Source organism: Octopus sinensis, linkage group LG8 (genome assembly GCF_006345805.1).
Source record: "Octopus sinensis linkage group LG8, ASM634580v1, whole genome shotgun sequence".
Lineage (NCBI taxonomy): Eukaryota > Metazoa > Mollusca > Cephalopoda > Octopoda > Octopodidae > Octopus > Octopus sinensis.
The window spans coordinates 5,785,002-5,803,917 of record NC_043004.1 but is presented as its reverse complement, the minus strand read 5'-3'; the positions used below and the strand labels follow the sequence as shown (position 1 = coordinate 5,803,917).

The 18,916-nt window shown below is 36.4% G+C and overlaps 1 protein-coding gene across 1 annotated transcript in view; it reads right to left on the bottom strand.

Annotated features, from left to right (window-relative positions):
• The window catches only part of LOC115215040 (ras guanine nucleotide exchange factor Y), a 182,061-nt gene that overhangs the window by 2,141 nt on the left and 161,004 nt on the right, over window positions 1-18,916 (bottom strand). The window contains exons 3-11 of the mRNA XM_029784173.2: window positions 18,303-18,453; window positions 11,695-12,233; window positions 8,865-8,926; window positions 7,981-8,069; window positions 6,689-6,930; window positions 4,990-5,154; window positions 3,911-4,047; window positions 2,235-2,338; window positions 925-1,091 (exon numbers count right to left, since the gene is read on the bottom strand). Of these exons, the coding sequence (XP_029640033.1) occupies window positions 925-1,091; window positions 2,235-2,338; window positions 3,911-4,047; window positions 4,990-5,154; window positions 6,689-6,930; window positions 7,981-8,069; window positions 8,865-8,926; window positions 11,695-12,233; window positions 18,303-18,453 (1,656 nt within the window). The remainder of the gene's footprint in view (window positions 1-924; window positions 1,092-2,234; window positions 2,339-3,910; window positions 4,048-4,989; window positions 5,155-6,688; window positions 6,931-7,980; window positions 8,070-8,864; window positions 8,927-11,694; window positions 12,234-18,302; window positions 18,454-18,916) is intronic.

Below are 18,916 nucleotides of genomic sequence, written 5' to 3'. Positions count from 1 at the left end.
TATTTTTAATTCTGATAACTTCTAAAAGTTCAAATTCTATATAATATGGAGATGAGATCAGCATCATTGAGCAAAATATCAAAATATTGTTTAGGAATCCCTCCCTACCACCACCACCAAAAAAAAAAAAAAAAAGGCGAGTAAAGGGCAATAAATTTACAGTCAGAAAGAGACAGGCAAGAAAAACTGGTCAGCAAGTTCTGTGAAAGCAATGTGTGTCGTAATGTTACAGATTAAGCCAGATGTGTGTTATAATGTTGCAGAATAATTCACTAAGTGACTGACTAAACGATTGATGAAAGCGGTAGGAGGTGATGGTGTCTTGTAGCCAAAAAAGTTTATCAGTTAAGAGGGACAATAAGGTAAGCAGGTGGGGAGTGTATAATAGCAAGGTAAACAAAGAGAAATTATGTCTCTCAGCAGAAGAGAGGTTAAGTCAAGGGAGATAATAGAGCGCTCTGCTCTAAGCTATCTTTCATATTCATCTACCGACATGTATAAGGAACATTCTTGATAAAAAAAATGTACACTATCACCCATTCACGTAGTTTTTACTTATTATTTCCCTTGACTAAGCTCTCCTCTGCTGAGAAACAGAACTCTCCTATTTTGCTTTCTTTAACATTTCATCATACTCATTCAATACTGTATTACTCATTGTCTCCCTTGACTGATAACCCTGCTTTTGGCTGAAAAGCATTCCCTTTTATTAGTTTCTGTTTTCTATTCATGCATTCACCATGCTGCTAATGCTGTTAATATTGCCTTTAAATTCTCAACTCTTCTTTGTTTCTTCCTTACAGTGTAAAACTACTTAACATATATGTCTATTTGGTTTTTCTTTTTGGTTCCTGAAAATCACTTTTGATATTTCCTAAAACAAACTTAGTTTCTTAGTAATGATGTCAGATTATTGATTCTTACCTTAAAAGTGCTACTTGCTCTTCAATCTCTACCTCATTGCTGTCATTTTTTACTCTAGTTTTTCTACACGAGAATTGGTCCAAAATATCAGCGCCTGAATTGCACAGGGGCTCAGAAGCTTCTTTGCTTGGAACAGACATACCTAAAGCTTGTTTAATACTGGAAACCTAAAAACAAAAAATTAACATTATGTTTACAATAAATGGAGAAATCAATGGCAGAGTAAGAAGAATGATAGAATGATATTTTTACAGAGGGAATCAGTGTAATTGGTATAGTAATTGAACTCATGAAACTATTTCAAACTGTATTTTCATTAAATATAAAGAAATTTAAGAACATATGTGTTTTAGGTACTTAGGTAGCTGTGTGTGTGTGTGTGTGTGTGATCATCATTTTAATGTTCACTTTTCATGCTTGCTTGCATCAGTGAAATGGAATTTTTTTAGGTAGATTTTCTACAGCCATATTCTCTTCCTGTTGCCAATCGTCACCTGTCTCCAAGCAAGGTAATATTTCCCTATAGCCTGATATGTTTTTGCAGAATATTGCCAGACATGTTTCTCACAGGAGACTGAAAACAAGCGACATCACTTGTATGATGGTGATGGTTGTTTACAATCATTGCAAGATGCCAAGACAAGAGTACACACACACATTAGGCTTCTTTCAGTTTCCATCTACCAAATTTACTCAAAACTTTGGTTGGTCCAAGGCTATAGTAAAAGACACTTGTCCAAGGTGCCACACAGTGGGACTAAACTTGAGATCACATGGTGGGAAACAAACTACCCAACCACACAGCCACACATCTGGGAATGTATTACATGTTTGGAAGAGGTGTAACAGAGAATCATTGACAAACTGTTTTTATAATTTCTCCCACTCCTCTCACTTTCTCAGCTGAGAGATCCTTGTTTTGTGAGCTTGTGCCACATAAAAAACAGCTATGCTGGTGCCATGTAAAAAGCAACTGTGCTGGTACCACATAAGGAGCACCTGTGCTGTTACCACATAAAAAGCACCTGGTAACTTTGTAAGGTGGTTGGCATGAGGAATAGCATTCAGCTGTAGAGACCATGCCAAAACAGGCAATGAAACCTGGCACAGCTCCTGGTCTTGCCAGGCCCTGTCACACTGTTCAACCCATGCCAACATGGAAACTGTTGTTAAATGATGATGATGATATACAATGGGTCCATAAATGAGAGGCACTTAGGGAAAGGAGTGAAAACAATGAGTGAATGAAAGAAAACAGTGAAAAGAAAGAAGAATATAACAGCAGCAGCAGCCACCTTGTGACAAATTACCTTTTTAACCAAGCAAACAACCTCATTGAAGGTGACAAACATACCATAATCTTTTAGACATTCAAAGTATCTTTTTCCACTGAAAAAGCCGTCGTTGACCCCAACTGGAAAAAAAAAAGAGAAAGATTATGGGGACATTGAACAGAATGAAATTCAAAATATATTGGTAGAGAATTTACTTTATGAACTGATATGCTTCTACTGGTTTCAATGACCCATGCTGGAGCACTGCTACCACAGATTTCTCTTCTTTTTCAGTCAGTTATATTGCTCTCAGTAATTTTTCTCATATATATTTTATTCATCTTTATATATACTAAATGGTTAAGTTTACCTGAGCTTCATTCTTTTGCAGTGTTATATCTTTTTTATGAACTACATGTCTTTTAAAATGACACAAACATACATGTGCACACACACACACAATGCTAGCATTTGTACAACTTCCGTAGAGAAAGCATTTGACAAGGTACAATGTTCAGAAATTTGCTCATCACTGAGGAAACTAAGTGTCGAAAACTGGCTTGTGAGGGTTGTACAAGCCGTGTATAAGGATGCCACAAGTAAAGTGAGAATCAGCAAATGAATTTAGTGTGAAGGTAGGAATCCATCAAGGTGCAGTTCTCAGTCCTCTCTTATTTATTGTAGTCCTGCAGGCCATCACAGAGGAGTTTAAGACTGGCTGTCTGTGGGAACTCTTATATACTGACAGAAGACACTTAGGTACTATGCAATGGGATTGAACCTGTAACTGATTTATTTTATATTGTTTAATCAGGAAAGAATGACAATACCCATGGGTTTTTGTTTCAAGGTCTCTGAGAATGATGGGGGTGGGTGAGAGGAAGGAAAGTAGTATTCCCAGACTATAAAATTTGGCATCAATGTTTGCAGCAGAGCAAACTCTATTAAAGGTATCCAAGATGTCAAGTGGGGGCGATAAAACCAAGTGACAGATTAAACCCTCCGAAGTGAGCCAGAGTGGGATTTGAACTCAGAACACAAATAGCTGGAGGAAATACCACAAGAGTAAACCCATTTGCTCCTTTTGTGGATCATACAACCTCAACAATCTTTTGCTATTGTTCTCAGCTCAGGGCTGTCTTTTATGTTTCTCTCCAGTTCCCAGCCTTTTCAGCTCTGACTCATGATTCTGTCTTCCTCAAAGGAAGGCCTTCTTCTCCCAACTTTTCAATTGTTGTTGTGTTTGAAACTTTTCTTTTCTTCTCAGTAGGAGTGTCAGCTAGAGAAGAGGTGGTCAATATTAGTCTGGCCACTATACTTTGACCTGTCCAGCATGGAAGATGGGAGGCTCTATCAGGAGCTTGTACTTTACTGGCATAAACTCTCAAGGTCTTTAAGACACACAAACCACCATACCACAACAATAACTAGACTTTGTGGTGGCCCTGCTCAAGACAAGTACATTATTTGTTGGCTCTGGAAGTTGGCTTCAGAAGGTTTTGAATTCAGAATATAAAAAGCAGCTGGAATAAATCCTGCAAAGCATTTTGTCTGATGTTCCACAAACACTGCCAATTTATCACTATGTGGTTGTAAAGCAGTTTTTAATCTGACTGCCATGCCTACACCAAACACTCTCTCTCTCTCTATCTCACACACACAAACTAGTCTTTTGAGAGTAGAGAAGGGGTAGAAAAGAGCAAAGCTTTTACCTGGGGCATCAAGTTCCAAACCAATAAACACTGTATTTGCTGAATCCATCTTATCAAGATGACCAATGTAACGGATATGTCCTGTCCGGTTTCCACGTACCATAATATGGTCATTTAATCGGACATGTAGCGTTGGACTGAAAAAAAAGAAAAAAGAAAATTTTAAAATAATTTGAAAGAGTCATTTATATATCTTATTTAATGTAAATACATCTCAATAGGCAAATTTGCTGCAGTATTTGTGCAGAAATAACATCTTTTATGGACGCACTGTTTGTATAAACATAATATATGATGGAGGCAGATGCAAATCATTTCAGCAGCAGCAAACAACAATGTTAGATGCATTTTGGCCCCGCAATACTAGTGAATGTTTTTTCCCTGTTTTCCTATATATCAGAGGCAACAAACCTCATTTTAGCATGCAGCTGGCTGTGAGTAAATGCCATCAACAAAGCTCACTGTGGCCAAAAATGCATTTGGCGTCAATTTTCGTCTCCCTCTCCAATATGTATTGTTTTTAAACAAAGTACATCTTTAACATGTTATTTCTGGAAAAATACTGCAGTGAATTTGCCTTTCAATGGTGTATATACATTAAGTATGATATACAGATGGAAATTTTAATTTAATACTATTTCTATGGCATGTAAGGGATAAAATATTTTATTTTCATACAATTCATTGGAAAATGTCACACCTGGTGTTGTGAAATGCCAAAAATAGACAAAAGAAAAAAAAAACAATCATATTTTTTGGACTTTTTCATTTCAAGATTTTCATAGAATAACATAAAGAGGAGAATAAATTAAAACTTCAACAATAAAACTATTCAAAGATGATTCTGTTTATAGGATGAGTTTCTAATTGCATATTCAGCAAGAAGAGTCTGGTTTACTATAATTGTAATGGGTGAGAAAATAATGGATAATTGAAGTCAGAACCAATTACAGCTGGGTTTCATTGTTCTGTGCCGTCGCCGTCACCGTCTATTATTATTATTATTATATTATTATTATTAATATTATTATTATTATTATTATTATTATTATTATTCAATACATTTGTTATGAACCTACCTCACAGGGTAGGACCGAATCAGTTGATCTGTTGTAGGCAATCTTCCATCAGAACCAGCAGTTGCAACTGCCTGCATACAAGACTCACATTTACATAATGGCAAAGGACAAGCAAATGGATTCCGCACTGGTTTCTTAGGAACAGCAGGGCAAACTTTTCGAGATCTAAAATACAACAAAATAATTGAAAAATAAGTAAAAGATGCAAGCCTGTCTGCAGGTTACCTCCCTTCGGAATACACTTTTTTTTTTAGCATCATTGCCGCTTATTCATGGTGTTAGGGATATCAGTTTAAAACTGGGTTTTTAACACGTTAACTGCCATAGCCTGTTACTGGAACCTTCCAGTGTCACCATGCATTTTGTGCAGTCATACAGCATACTGTTTAATTATAAGGAAATGCAATCTTTTGGCAGTTTTACAATTATTTCATAAATAGACTTTAACATTTAGCATTCATGTTATTTAAATATCCTTGAAGCCATGCTGAAGATAGAAAATAAAATATTTTCTCAAATTATGAAAATTTATCACTGGTGGTGAATATGGTGGTTATGTGAAGTTTGTGATGAACCACTAGCAGTACAGATGATGGTTAACATATTAAGTAACCCTTAAAAGTGAAGACATGTGGCAGGGTGGTTATGATGTTGCACTCACAATAGCAAGATTGAGGTTTCAATTCCTGAACCAAGTGGTGCATTATATTCTTGAGTAAAACACTTCATTTAGCATTGCTCCAGTCTACTCAACTGTAAATAAGTAACAACCCAGGGACATACTAGTGTCCCTTTTGGAGGAATGTAGTGATATTGGTAAATTATGCATCATGGAAACTGGGTAACCAGCTCTAAGAGTCCTAGAGCCTGAGATATTAATGTCTAGGGGTTAGTGATCATGGTTAAAAATTGACTATAGAACAAGAGTTTAATGATAAAAGATAATCTCTCATGAAAATTCTAGAACATGAGATACTATTTTAAAGGTAACTAACAACATAAATTATTTAGTGATATAAATATTTTAATCTAATTTTGGGAATTTTGGACCAGGATTCTGGAGATGTTAAAAGCTAGAATCCCTTCTTACTTTTCATTATATCTTTATCACAATTACTACTACTACTACTACTACTACTACTACTATCATTATCATTATTATTATTACTATTACTATTATTATTATTATTATTATTATTATTATTAAGGTGGTGAGCAGGTAGAATCGTTAGTGTGCTGGACGAAATGCTTAGCAGTATTTAGCCTGTCGCTATGTTATGAGTTCAAATTCCACCAAGGTCAACTTTGCCTCTCATCTTTTCAGGGTTGATAAATTAAGCACCAGTGAAACACTGGGGTGGTTGATGAAATTGACTCATACCCTCCCCAAAATGGCTGCCCTTGTGACAAAATTATTATTACTATTACTATTATTATTATTATTATTATTATTCCTTCTTTCTTCAAATTTTCTTCCGTTTCTCAATGAGTGTTTTCCATACACCTAGGGCAGAGAAGCTCATTGTAAGCATTCCCAGATTACACACGCAAATTCGCAGATAAAATATATATTTAAAAAATTAATAAATAAATAAATTCATGAATGGATGTTGTTTTCACAGCGATGATGCTCTTATTATTATTTATTATTATTATTATTATTATTATCATCAACATCTCTTTAAGTTTTATCACTTACCCATTTACCAAACTTGGGGTGGAAGTCAAATCTTGCTGAGATTGCAAAGGAGAGCACTGACGTCCAAAAATCTTCACTTGTTCTTTTACTCTTCCTTTGACAATCATCACATCAGGCTCCTCCTGAGAATCTTTGATGGGAACTGACATACTGGGAATGGGTTGTACAATTTGGACAGCAGCTGGCGGTGGTGAGGTGATAAATGAAGGCTGCTCTGCTGGTTGAGATGAGAGTTGATTCGTCTGGAGAGAGATACAAATGCAAATGGCAGAGGACGTTATTAAGCTTGCAACAAATAAAACTCTTCTTTTCCCTTTCTTTTTATTTTTACTTGTTTCGTTCATTAGACTGTGGCCATGCTGGAGCATGACTTCAAAGGATTTAATTGAACAAATTGACCCCACTCTAGTACTTCTTTTAAGGTTTGGTGGCTATTCTTTCAGTCTCCTTTACCAAACTGCTAAGTTTACAAACCAATACCAGTTGTCAAATGGTGGTGGGAGGACAAACACAAACAAAAATCAGACACACACATACTTTATATATATATATATATATATATCACCATGACTGACCAGGCTATCAGATGTTGCTACACATCGCTGGTCACAATGCGCTTCACACTGTTTTAGCCTTCAGATGACACCACTCCGCTGGCTAAACGAGCAGGCCAACAGAAGAAAGAGTGAGAGAAAGTTGTGGCGAAAGAGTACAGCAGGGATCGCCACCACCCCCTGCCAGAGCCTCTTGGAGCTTTAGGTGTTTTCGCTCAATAAACACTCACAACGCCCGATCTGGGAATCGAAACCACGATCCTATGACTGCGCCACTGGGCCATTGCGCCTCCACATATACATATACATATATATAAGCCGTAGAAACCATGCCACAACAGACAGAGTCTGGAAAGCTCCCAGCTAGCCAGCTCCATGTCAAACAGTCCAACCCATGCCGGCATGGAAAGCAGACGTTAAACAATGATGATGATATACAGCAGGCTTCCACACAATTTCCATCAACCAAATTCACTCACAAGGTATTGGTCGGCTTCAGGCTATAGTAGAAGACATTTAGCCAAGGTGCCATGTAGTGGAACTGAACCTGAATCCACAAGGTTGCAAAGCAAGCTTTTTAACTACATCCACTCCTGTACCTAAAACCTTGACCATCACTGGTCAGTGATCAATTTAAAGACAACCTTCTGTAAGTGATAACAATAATGGTGCTATCATACCAAGGGGGTTGGGGGTCGGGCATCGATAATAACAGGAGTTTCAAACAAGCAAACTTACTTCTAATTCTTTTATCTTTCTTTTTAATATTTCAATTTCTTGTAAAGCCTCAGCAAGATTTTCAGCTAACTTTTGACTTGATTGACTATCTGAAATTAATAAAGAAAATTATGAATCATAAGTCAAACAATAACAAAAAAATCAAGTACAATGGAAGATAAGCCTTTTTAAATTTGAATTTCATTTACTATTTCACTCAGGTAGAAATAACAATAATGTCCCAAACAGACCAAATTGCTATAATTAGTACATTTAAAACTATCTCCATATTGCTTGTTTAAGAGTTACAAAGCTTTGTTTAGCTGGAATGAATTAATTAGAAGTGTACTAAGCAGTGTTGGATGAAATATAATTATGTGCAGTCACATTTGAAATGTCTGAATGTATTTCCTTCAATGCAGCCCAGTGCACCTCTGATTGATAATATATTCCAGCTGGACAAAGCTTTTTGCACATCAGTAAATGTAGCATTTGCTATTAAGTGTGACCAGCTCTCATTTACCTTATTGTCCTACAGTCTGGTGACGTCATTCATGGTCCAGTGGTGTGTTTACACCCATATTGTCCTAAAGGAAAATTTTTTTCTCTCAAGACAACTCATGCAGTGTATGGTCTTTCATACACAAACATATTAGATATGACTCGACATAACCACGTTTCATAGCATGATATCTATGTTGCTGTGTTGAAAGAGTTTTATATCAAATTCTTCCTATAAGAACTTAAAGCAAGAAATTGCAACATCAACGTGAAATTTACAGATCAGTTAAATATTACAAGATACCATGATCATACTTTATCTAAATTTTATGTTAGTTTATGCTAATAACAAAGGAAATATAGATGTGTTGAGTGAGGAAAACAGAAGTGTTTCAACAACTTACAATTGTCTTCGTCTTCTATGGAAGGTGACAGAAGACATTGCACTTCTTTGGAAACCGTTGCACTGAAAAAAATATAAAATAAAAATAATCAGTTTTAATGGTGTAACTTGAAGCAGATAATGCTATAAATAATAGCATGTAGATAAATTGGTTAAAAAAAAGTCCTGGGTGGAAAAGTTGAAGGATGCAGCTGGGAACCAAACTTACATCTTCCATAAACATGACAGGTGCACTACCATGAAACCAAAGCAATTCTTTGAATTTTTTCCATCTATTTCAGAAGCTTTGTTCTTACCAACAAAAATTGTATATTGTTTACATCATAAGAATATAGAAACTTTGACAGATGTGAAATAAATAATTTTTAAGAAGGGAACTTTAAGTAGATAAAGCTGTAGATAATAGTATAAATATATTGAAGCCCCTTGGATAGAAAAAAAATCAAAGGCTGCTTGTGGGACTTGATATCTTCTGTAAATGACAGACATTTTACCATCATACTAAAGCAATCTTTTAAAATTCTTCATCCATTTTAGAAGCCTGTTCTTACCAGTGAAATTGCATGTTGTTTACTTCATAAGAATTTACCAATTTTGAGAGATATAACATAAGTTAAAATGTTGAATATTTCAGCTTTATATAAATAAATAAATAAATAAAAATAGATGGATGGATGGGTGCCTTCGACAGTGCTGATGTATGTGACCTGATTGGTCTCTTCATCCTAGATATACTAAAAAAGAAATTCCCTTCAACTTGCTTTGGCCTCTACAGAGATGCTGTGCTGGCAATATCAAGAGGGGCTAATGGCCAGATACTAGATAGGCTCAGAAAGAACCTCACCATGAACTCTCTTGGACTGAAGGTCACAATAGGAACCAACCTGAAAACAGTAGATTTCCTTGATGTGACCCTGGATCTAGAATCTAGTGCCTATAGACCCTTTAGGAAACCAAATGAGAAGCTTTCATACATTGACACAGGTTCCTGCCATCCAGCCATAGTGTTCAGAAACCTGGTTAAGGTTGTCAGCAGGAGAATCTCCAGCTGGTCTTCAAGCAAAGAGATCTTGGATGTTATTGCTCCGTACTGCAACTGGGCTCTGGCTGCCAGCGGTTTCAAGGATAGTATTAGTTACATGCCAGACTTTAACCCCATCAAGAGAAAGCACCATCAGAAAGTGCTGTGGTTCAAACCACCCTTCTATTTAAATGTTAAGACCAGAGAAGGTAAGATTTCTTTAGTTTAGTTTATAAACACTTCCCCCATACTAATAGATTCAACAAAATATTTAATAGACATACCCTGAGAATATCCTTTAGCTGTGAACCTAGTGTAAAAAAGATTTTAGTAGGTAGGCCTAAACCTGAAGCAGAGGCAGGATGCTCATGCAGGAGTAACACAATTTGTCCATTAAACAGACACTGTAATACAGAAACAGTTGTATACAAAGCAGAGGTAACAGCCATAGGACCCAATGAGCAACCTAGTGTGCAGAAGTTTGTGGGGGCAACAGAAGACTATTCAGAACCCACTTTAATGACCACAAGTCCTCCTTCAACATCCTGGAGTGACGTAATGTCACAACCCTAACCTAGCATGTTTGGTCTTTGAAAGAAAATGCCACAGAGTACAGCATAAAGTGCAGGTTGTGCCTGGCTGAGAAGAGAGCAATTTTAAAGGGTACCCGGATAGCAGGTTTCATCCTTGCCCACATGAAAGGAAGTAATCCTATCAGACCTGCAGGCCCCACCATGACTGCAACTACAGGTCCCCAGCCTTGACCTTCCAACAATGCCCTTGGGCCCAGCAAAGAGTTTGACCAAAGCACACACTAATGCACCCATGTACACACATGCACACCCAACAAAATAGATTGTCTCCTACCACCCCCAACATATACCCCTTCACACACATTGTATCTCCACACATATATTACACACTGCACACTAACATAAAACCCTCCTTGATCTTAACCAATACAGAAAGAAAACAGACAAACAAACAACTATATACACCTACACCCCCGGAAAAAAATTATGCACATGACATCACTACACATATCACACATCCCTACATGAGTACCACACTTAATGCACACGTTCCTTACAAACACTTCAAGATCACAGCATACCATTTCACCACCTTTTCCATAGTAACCACAAACTGGTTGTGTTAATCCACCTCTGACAATATAGAGTAGTCACCAAAAAGAGTAGCCACTATTTTCCTTTCCATATTGGCTAACTCTGACGAGTGTAAGGTTATATAATCAGACTGTTACCTAACACTCCATTGTATTCCTTGTGTGAAATTGATTGGTAAGATCAGCTGTTATGGATATATAATACTGTACATTTCAGATAATATATATAGATATATACACATACACACACACACATATATATATACATATATATATATATATAATATATATATATATATATATATATATATATATAATATATATATATATATATATATATATATATATATATATATATATATATATATATATATATATATATATGGTGGTGCCATGTAAAAAGCACTCAATACACTTTGTAAAGTGGTTGGCATTAAGAAAGGCATCCAACTGTGGAAACCATGCCAAAGAAGACAATGAAGCCTGATATGGCTCTCAACCTTGTTGCAATCATGAGTGCAACATCCTAACCACTAGGTCATGTGCCTTCACCAATAATAATGATGATGATGATGATGATGGTGAAAAGTATTTATGAGTATTATTGAGAACAACTCAAGATTTGGCAAGCAATTAATAACAGCTCTTAATTAGAATTATAACAAATATTTGATAGCAACTTACTTAGATTTTGGCAAATGTGGTATTGGCTTTGATACAATTTCTGGTAAAGAATCCTTTCGTTTATGACCGTCATCGGTCAATTCTTCACTTGGTCGATCCGAAGAAGAGGACTCAGTAAGAGAACATACGTCAGCCGGAACATCACAGAGGCTGGTGGGAGATTCAGGTGGGAGGTCAGTAGAGTTTGGCCGTGAATCAGGAGGATGATGAATAATTGCTTGTGTGATAATGCCATTGTGTAAGGTTTTAGGGGATGGTTCTGTTGATGAATTGGGCTGTGTTGTAGCATACTTGGAGGCACGAAACCGACTGGGAGATGTGGGGCTATCAGCGAGTTTATTAATCACAGGAGTAATGCTGTGAACATCATTACTGCTGTTGTTATTGTTGTTGTTGTTATTGTTATTGTGGTTGTTGTTATTGTGGTTAGGAGAGTAGGAATATCCTGATAGTTTATGACCCCTCAGTTTGTCTGTCTTTGGGGAATTACTTAATACACTTGATGACTGGCTACATCGAGAGCAGGGACGAGATCTTTCCTGAAATTAAACATAAAAACATTTAGTTTATAATTTAACATCAAATTATAAGAATATCTTTTGACTTAACACAAGACCAAGTTTAAAAAAAAAGATGGGGGGGGGCTGTTGATTAGTTTGTGTGGGATTTTTTTTATTCTTTTATTTGTTTCAGTCATTTGACTGTGGTGGCCATGCTGGAGCACCGCCTTTAGTTGAACAAATCAACCCCAGGACTTATTCTTTGTAAGCTTAGTACTTATTCTATCAGTCTCTTTTGCTGAACTGCTTTGTTACGGGGACGTAAACACATCAACATCAGTTGTCAAGCAATGGTGGGGGAGACAAACATAGATATACAAACACATACACACATAATATATATATATACAACAGGCTTCTTTCAGTTTCCATCTACCAAATCCACTCACAAGGCTTTGGTCAGCTTGAGGCTATAGTAGAAGACACTTGCCCAAGGTGCCATGCAGTGGGACTGAACCTGGAACCATGTGGTTGGTAAGCAAGCTACTTACCACACAACCACTCCTGCACCGACATATGATTATTTCTTATTTTATCAACCCCTGGTAGAAAGAAAGTCAAGATTCACCCATACTCAATTTGAACTCAGAATGTAGAGACAAAAAAACTTTGCAATAAAAAACAAGTCCATCACCGTCCACTTCTGCAAACCTACTGTCCCTTTATAATTACTTTCAAATTTTGACACAAAGCCAGTAATTTGAGGTGAGGGGTCAAGTCGATTACATCGCCTCCAGTGTTCTACTGGTACTTATTTTATCGACCCTGAATGGATAAAAGGCAAAATCGACCCCAGCAGAATTTGAATTCAGAACGTAAAGCCAGGTGAAATGTTGCTAAGCATTTTGCTCAGCACTTCCAACCTGTTGTCTCTTGAGGTCTCTGGGTGAGACTTGGAGCCAACTTGTACAGACATAAAGCAAAAGTCAAACATATTATTATTATAATAATTATAATAATAATAATAATAATGTGCACAAGCAATTGGCTGATAGGTGGGAGGAGAAACCTCTGCACGGCAAATATGTGGCCCGCAGCAAACAAGCTGATGTTGACCAGAAGCAAACCCATCAGTGGCTACGGAGCTCAGGGCTAAAAGCAGAAAGCGAAGGTTTCATCCTGGCTGCTCAAGATCAAAGCCTATTAACCCGGAACTACCAGGCCAATGTGATGAAAAATGGAGCAGACCCAAAATGCCGATTCTGCAACGACATGATTGAAACAGTGGACCACCTAATCTCTGGATGTAAAGTCTTAGCACCAGTGGAGTATAAATTAAGACATGACAGAGTTGGCCAATATCTACACTGGCTAATAAGTCGGCATTACAATATCAAAACTGCTGACAAGTGGTATAATCACCACCCTGAGGCTGTAACTGAAGGAGAAAATGTAACCATTCTGTGGGACTTTCCAGTACATACAGACCGAACCATCAAGGCCAATAAACCAGATATTGTTGTGAAAGACCAAAACAATAAAGTTTGCTTATTGATCGACATGAGCATCCCCTGTGATCATAACATCTCAGCGAAAGAGTTTGACAAGTTCAGAAAATATAAAGACCTACTCATTGAAATTGAGAAAATGTGGCATCTCAAGGCGGTTACAATACCAGTGATCATAGGAGCACTAGGAATGATCAAGAAGGGAACCGAAAATTATATGAGAATGATCCCTGGCTTACCATCCCTGCAAGAAGTGCAAAAGATTGTCTTAACTGGTACATCACACGTATTGAGAAGAGCATTGTCGATGTGAGAATTATTACTACCCATGTATTTTAATTTAACTTAAAAAAAAAAAAAAAAATGAACGAACTATTGAGTTTGGTTTGATGGCCTACCGGTGTGTACTATGAGTTTCTTTGCCCTAGGAGTCGGGAAGACACTCGGCAAGAAATGGAAGCAAATTTGAAAGAGGAAAAAAAAAAGTAATAATAATAATAATAATGGTGGTGGTGGTGGTGATAATTTTTTTAAAAGTTGCAAACACAGTTCTATCCCCATTCAAAACAATGCTGCACAAACATTAAAAACACGAGCGCACATAGTTGTGTAATAGAATATTATCCCATGCAGCTATTGAAAATTTAATAATAATTTTAACAAAAAAAACAAAACCCCAGAACATTTATTGTTTTACATCTCAAGCAACATAATGAGGATGATGAAAGAAAATATTGCAAATGATTTATGACATAGTTATTCATAAAAACTGAAACTATGTGATGTAGACACATCTCACTCCAGATATGCACTGCTTCCTATGAACAACAATCTCGTAATCCCAAAAGGGACCACAACCTAGCCTCATTTATCAGCATCCAGAGAAAAAAACCAACAGCAGCCACTTCTGCTGCTGCCACTGCCACCGTCATCACACATAAAAGAAACTCCAATAACACCATATCTTTATTATTCATGAGCAATATACAACAAAACCATCACAAACTTTATTAAATTTTAGACTTCAAAAATCTCTGATGAGTTTCTATAGCAACCACATGTCTATAACAGTAAAAAATGCCTTTTTTTCTCAGGGCCAGTAATGTATTTAGATTATCTGCTGGGCACAAGTTCATCCCAGAGTATTGCTCACATATTTAGAACAGTGTGATTATTACACACACACACACACACACAAAGACAAGAAACATAGCCATATTTTGCAAGTGTATCTAACATTTAGGTAGTATTATGTGGCATGCTTTTGCTTACTGTTTTAGCTGCCTATGTGTCTGAACAACCCTGAGGACCACCTCTTCACAGAGGTAAAAATAGGTTTGTGCAGGAGTCAACACTCCTACCTTAGAAAAAAGGCAATGTTACAGAAGCATTAATGACAATAGAAAACCAGCAAGACCTGGGAAAGGGGCCTTCCCTCAGGGAAATATATGAACCTGCAAGAGAGGTGGTAGAGAGGACACACTAAAAATATTGAGATACTGAGGCAGAGTTGAAAAGACTGGGATTCAACTGGAAAGAAGTAGAAAAGACAGCCCAGAGTTTAGGACAGTGGAGACAAGGCATTGATGGCTAATGTTCCATATGGAGCAAAGGGCTTAACCCTTTAGCATTCAAACAGGCCATATCCGGCCCAAGTATTTGATTTGTTTTATGGTCAAACTGGCCAGATCTGGCCTCTCACACCTACCTTACAATGTCACTCTAAACATAAACAACCACATCATCAAAATCATGAAGCTATGAGATAATACATGATTAATTTGAAACAATGTAGATACATTAAGCAGTACAGTTGATGGATTGATCTGAATGCTAAAGGGTTAAATAAATAATATAATGTAATTGCAAGCAGACATATACCCTGTCAGTCCTGTTGCCTTTGTCCCAGTAGAACATCCAAGATGTGATAGCTGGACAAAGAGTGAGGGCTACACCAGCACCTAACCAGTTCTCATTTTCAGTAGGGTGAACTGAGGCAACAAGAACTGAAATGTCTTGCTCAAGGACACAACACACCATCTGGTCTAGGAATTGAAACCATAACTTTATAATGATGATCCCTTAATGCCCTAACCACTCAGCTATGATAATCCCATCCCCCACTCAAAAGGCCATCTAACTGATAGTTTTTGCTCCATACACTTTTCACTCACCAACACACAACAATAGATGAATCACCAACATGATGTGTCCTACTGTTGTACCTTTTATTGCAGCAACAACGATTCATGATGCTAGTAAGTTGTGTACTGCTCCCACCTAAGCCTGCCTAATACACCTGTCTTTCCATCTCTTGTCCCTCATCCCTCAAATCCCTTACTATAAATATTTTACTAAAGCCATTATGTCCAGAATAGCAGCTCTTTGTAAGTCACCCTGCCAATTAAGGAAGGACTACACAGGCTATGAGTAGTGTTCCTTCTGATGAGTATTAAAGGAGGTGGATACAGTCAATTAGATTAACCTCAGTTCTCAGCTAGCACTTATTTTTATCAATCCTGCAAAGATGAAAAGATAAAGTTGACCTTCTGTTGCTACAACAATGGTGGCTCCTGGTAGATCTCAGCTCTGAACAGCAACAAAAATGGCAGCTGTAGCAGTGATGATGCTGACAATGACAACAACAACAAAGGTTCAAAGATGCAATTTATTACGTGCATGCAGTGAGACAAGACGTTGTGAGTCATGAGGTAGAGATTCAGTGACATATCAAATAATGATAAAAGTTTAAAGGATGGAAACACACACACACACACACACACACACACACATAAAGGATAGAAAATATAACATTGTAGAAGATAAAATATTTGTCAAATTGACAAGCAAGGCAGGAGAATAATGCTCAATATTTAGTTACAAATAAGAACATCCATTATCACATGTATCAACATATTTATCTATTTATACATCTCTCTCTCTCCTGATATAAAGTAAAACAATAGTTAATTTGTTAAAATTTAGAAGGATTTTTCTGAGTCTGTTCTAAAATAAATGAATAAACAAATAAATAAATTGTTATCTGCAAACAAATCATTTTATCAAAGTAATATGTTTTTCTCTGATCTGCCAGTGTCGTCTGATAGAGATACTATTTTTGTGTCAGTGTTGTACTGGCAAAAATCTTCACCATATCGTTGTGGGGTGTAGGTGAAATCAAACTTAGGGTAAACGAATAAAAGTTTTATCAAACGTAATTATCAGCATATGACGATATGGATATTAGGCAAATTTTATCAAGTATTATTATCAGCATATTCTTATGGATATTATGAAATGAGAAGCAAATGGATTTTGATGTAAGTTCAAAGAAATAGTGTGTTAATTTAATTTAAACAACAGTGGAATTGTTTTTATCAGAAATAAATTAAAACAGTACTTAAAAATATTGATAGCTAATACATTAGTTTTGTAAATATTTTTCAAAATGTATCTTAAACCTACAGTTGCTGGGATGTTATTTCAGTAAATCCTATAGTGGTATGTTGTTAAACAAAATCAACATAAACGTGTGTTTGAATATGTTTAAAACTTACTCTTGTAAAAGCAACCTAGCAAAAGAAAACGGATATTCTTAAATAAAAAGCACAGTGTATGTAAAAAAAAAAAAGAGTCTCGCAACAACTGTAGACTGTGGTGTAGTAAAGATAACATATCTCAGAGTATGGATATCCTGAAACAGCCTCTGTGTAATATTTCACGAAGGAGGAGAGAGAGAGAGAGAGAGAGAGGTGTGGCTCCTTGTGCTGTATTGAAGGTAACACATCTTGTGTTGAGCTAAGCATGGGTGGTGCTAAACGTGGCCAAGAAAACCCATCTCATTTATACCAGCCTGTAGAGATGTAGGTGATTTCTTCAATGACGCCGACAACGATGATGATGATGATGATATACAATTGTAAAGTGAGTTTTTAAGCCCCTCCACCAACTCACTAAAATCAGTGAGCTGACAGTTTATGTCAACAACACATTCTGAATTTGTCTGAAGAAATCAAGTTTCTTCCTTTACTGGATTAGTTTAAAAAATATGTCATTATCAAGTTTCTTTGATATTTAGTTTCAGATCTCTAATAGTCTCTTGCCATATTTTAAGCCAATCCTTAGCAACTACACCATAATTAGCTACAGACGACAGAGCTATCATCCAGATTAGTAACTAACCCAAAATTCCAACTTATAAATCTGATCTACTTAAAAGAAACCATCAGCTTTCCTCTTGGCACATCTATGAAAGCAAGCTACCAATTATTTACCATGTGAATATCAAGCAGTTGATTAGTTATACAGTCTGACATCTAAGAAGCTAGTATTAATAATTTTTACATTCACTCCTGCTTCACCTCTCTTACTCTGAAAAATGAAAAAGAAAAAAAGAAAAAATTTAAAAAGTAAGCCTTTGCTAAGATAGATTGCTCCCTAAATCTCCCCAGATACATTCTAATCAGAAGCCAGCTGCAATTCTGAAAGAATCAGCTCATCTATAAGTTTGGCAAAGATATAAATCTATAAAGAGGAAGATTGGAAGTTGATGCAATGGTGATGTTGAAATACATATGAAGCAAGACTCGTTTGTATATACCTGGGCATTAGGGTCGTTGAGAGTGGAACCATCCTGATAGGAGTTCAATGATGTTGGGGTGGGGCTTGTGGAATGGCTTGTGTGCATACTGGCAGAAGATGAATGTAAGACATTGTTCTGTTGTTTCAAAAGTAGGATATCTTTTTCAAGGCTGGAATGGAAAAGAAAAAGAAAATACAAAACAACATTGAAATTTTATATATATAAAAAAAAGAAAGAAAACAACTAAGCAAAAAGTATTATTTCCAATAAAAATGAAGTAAATCTTTGCTTATCTATGGCCAGACAGTAATGATAATTTTTTTCACAGTGATCTTAATTTTTTTTTTTTGCTTGTGGTGTTAAGTGCAGCTGTTGTAAGGTGAATATGTTGTTTAGGTTTGTCCCACAGTCACAACAGATGTTTTTCTTCAAACCACTGCCGTGATGTTAGCATAAACATCGCAGTGACAATGTAACTCTCAAATGTAGTCAAACTGTATAGAATATCAGGGAAGTAGAAATCAAAACGAGAACTCAGTAGTTATTTTTGCAAAAAATTAAATTTAGTGCTGAATAGTTGTTATTATCTAATATTTAGAGCAAAGGAATTGGCAAAAGAGAAAATCAACAGT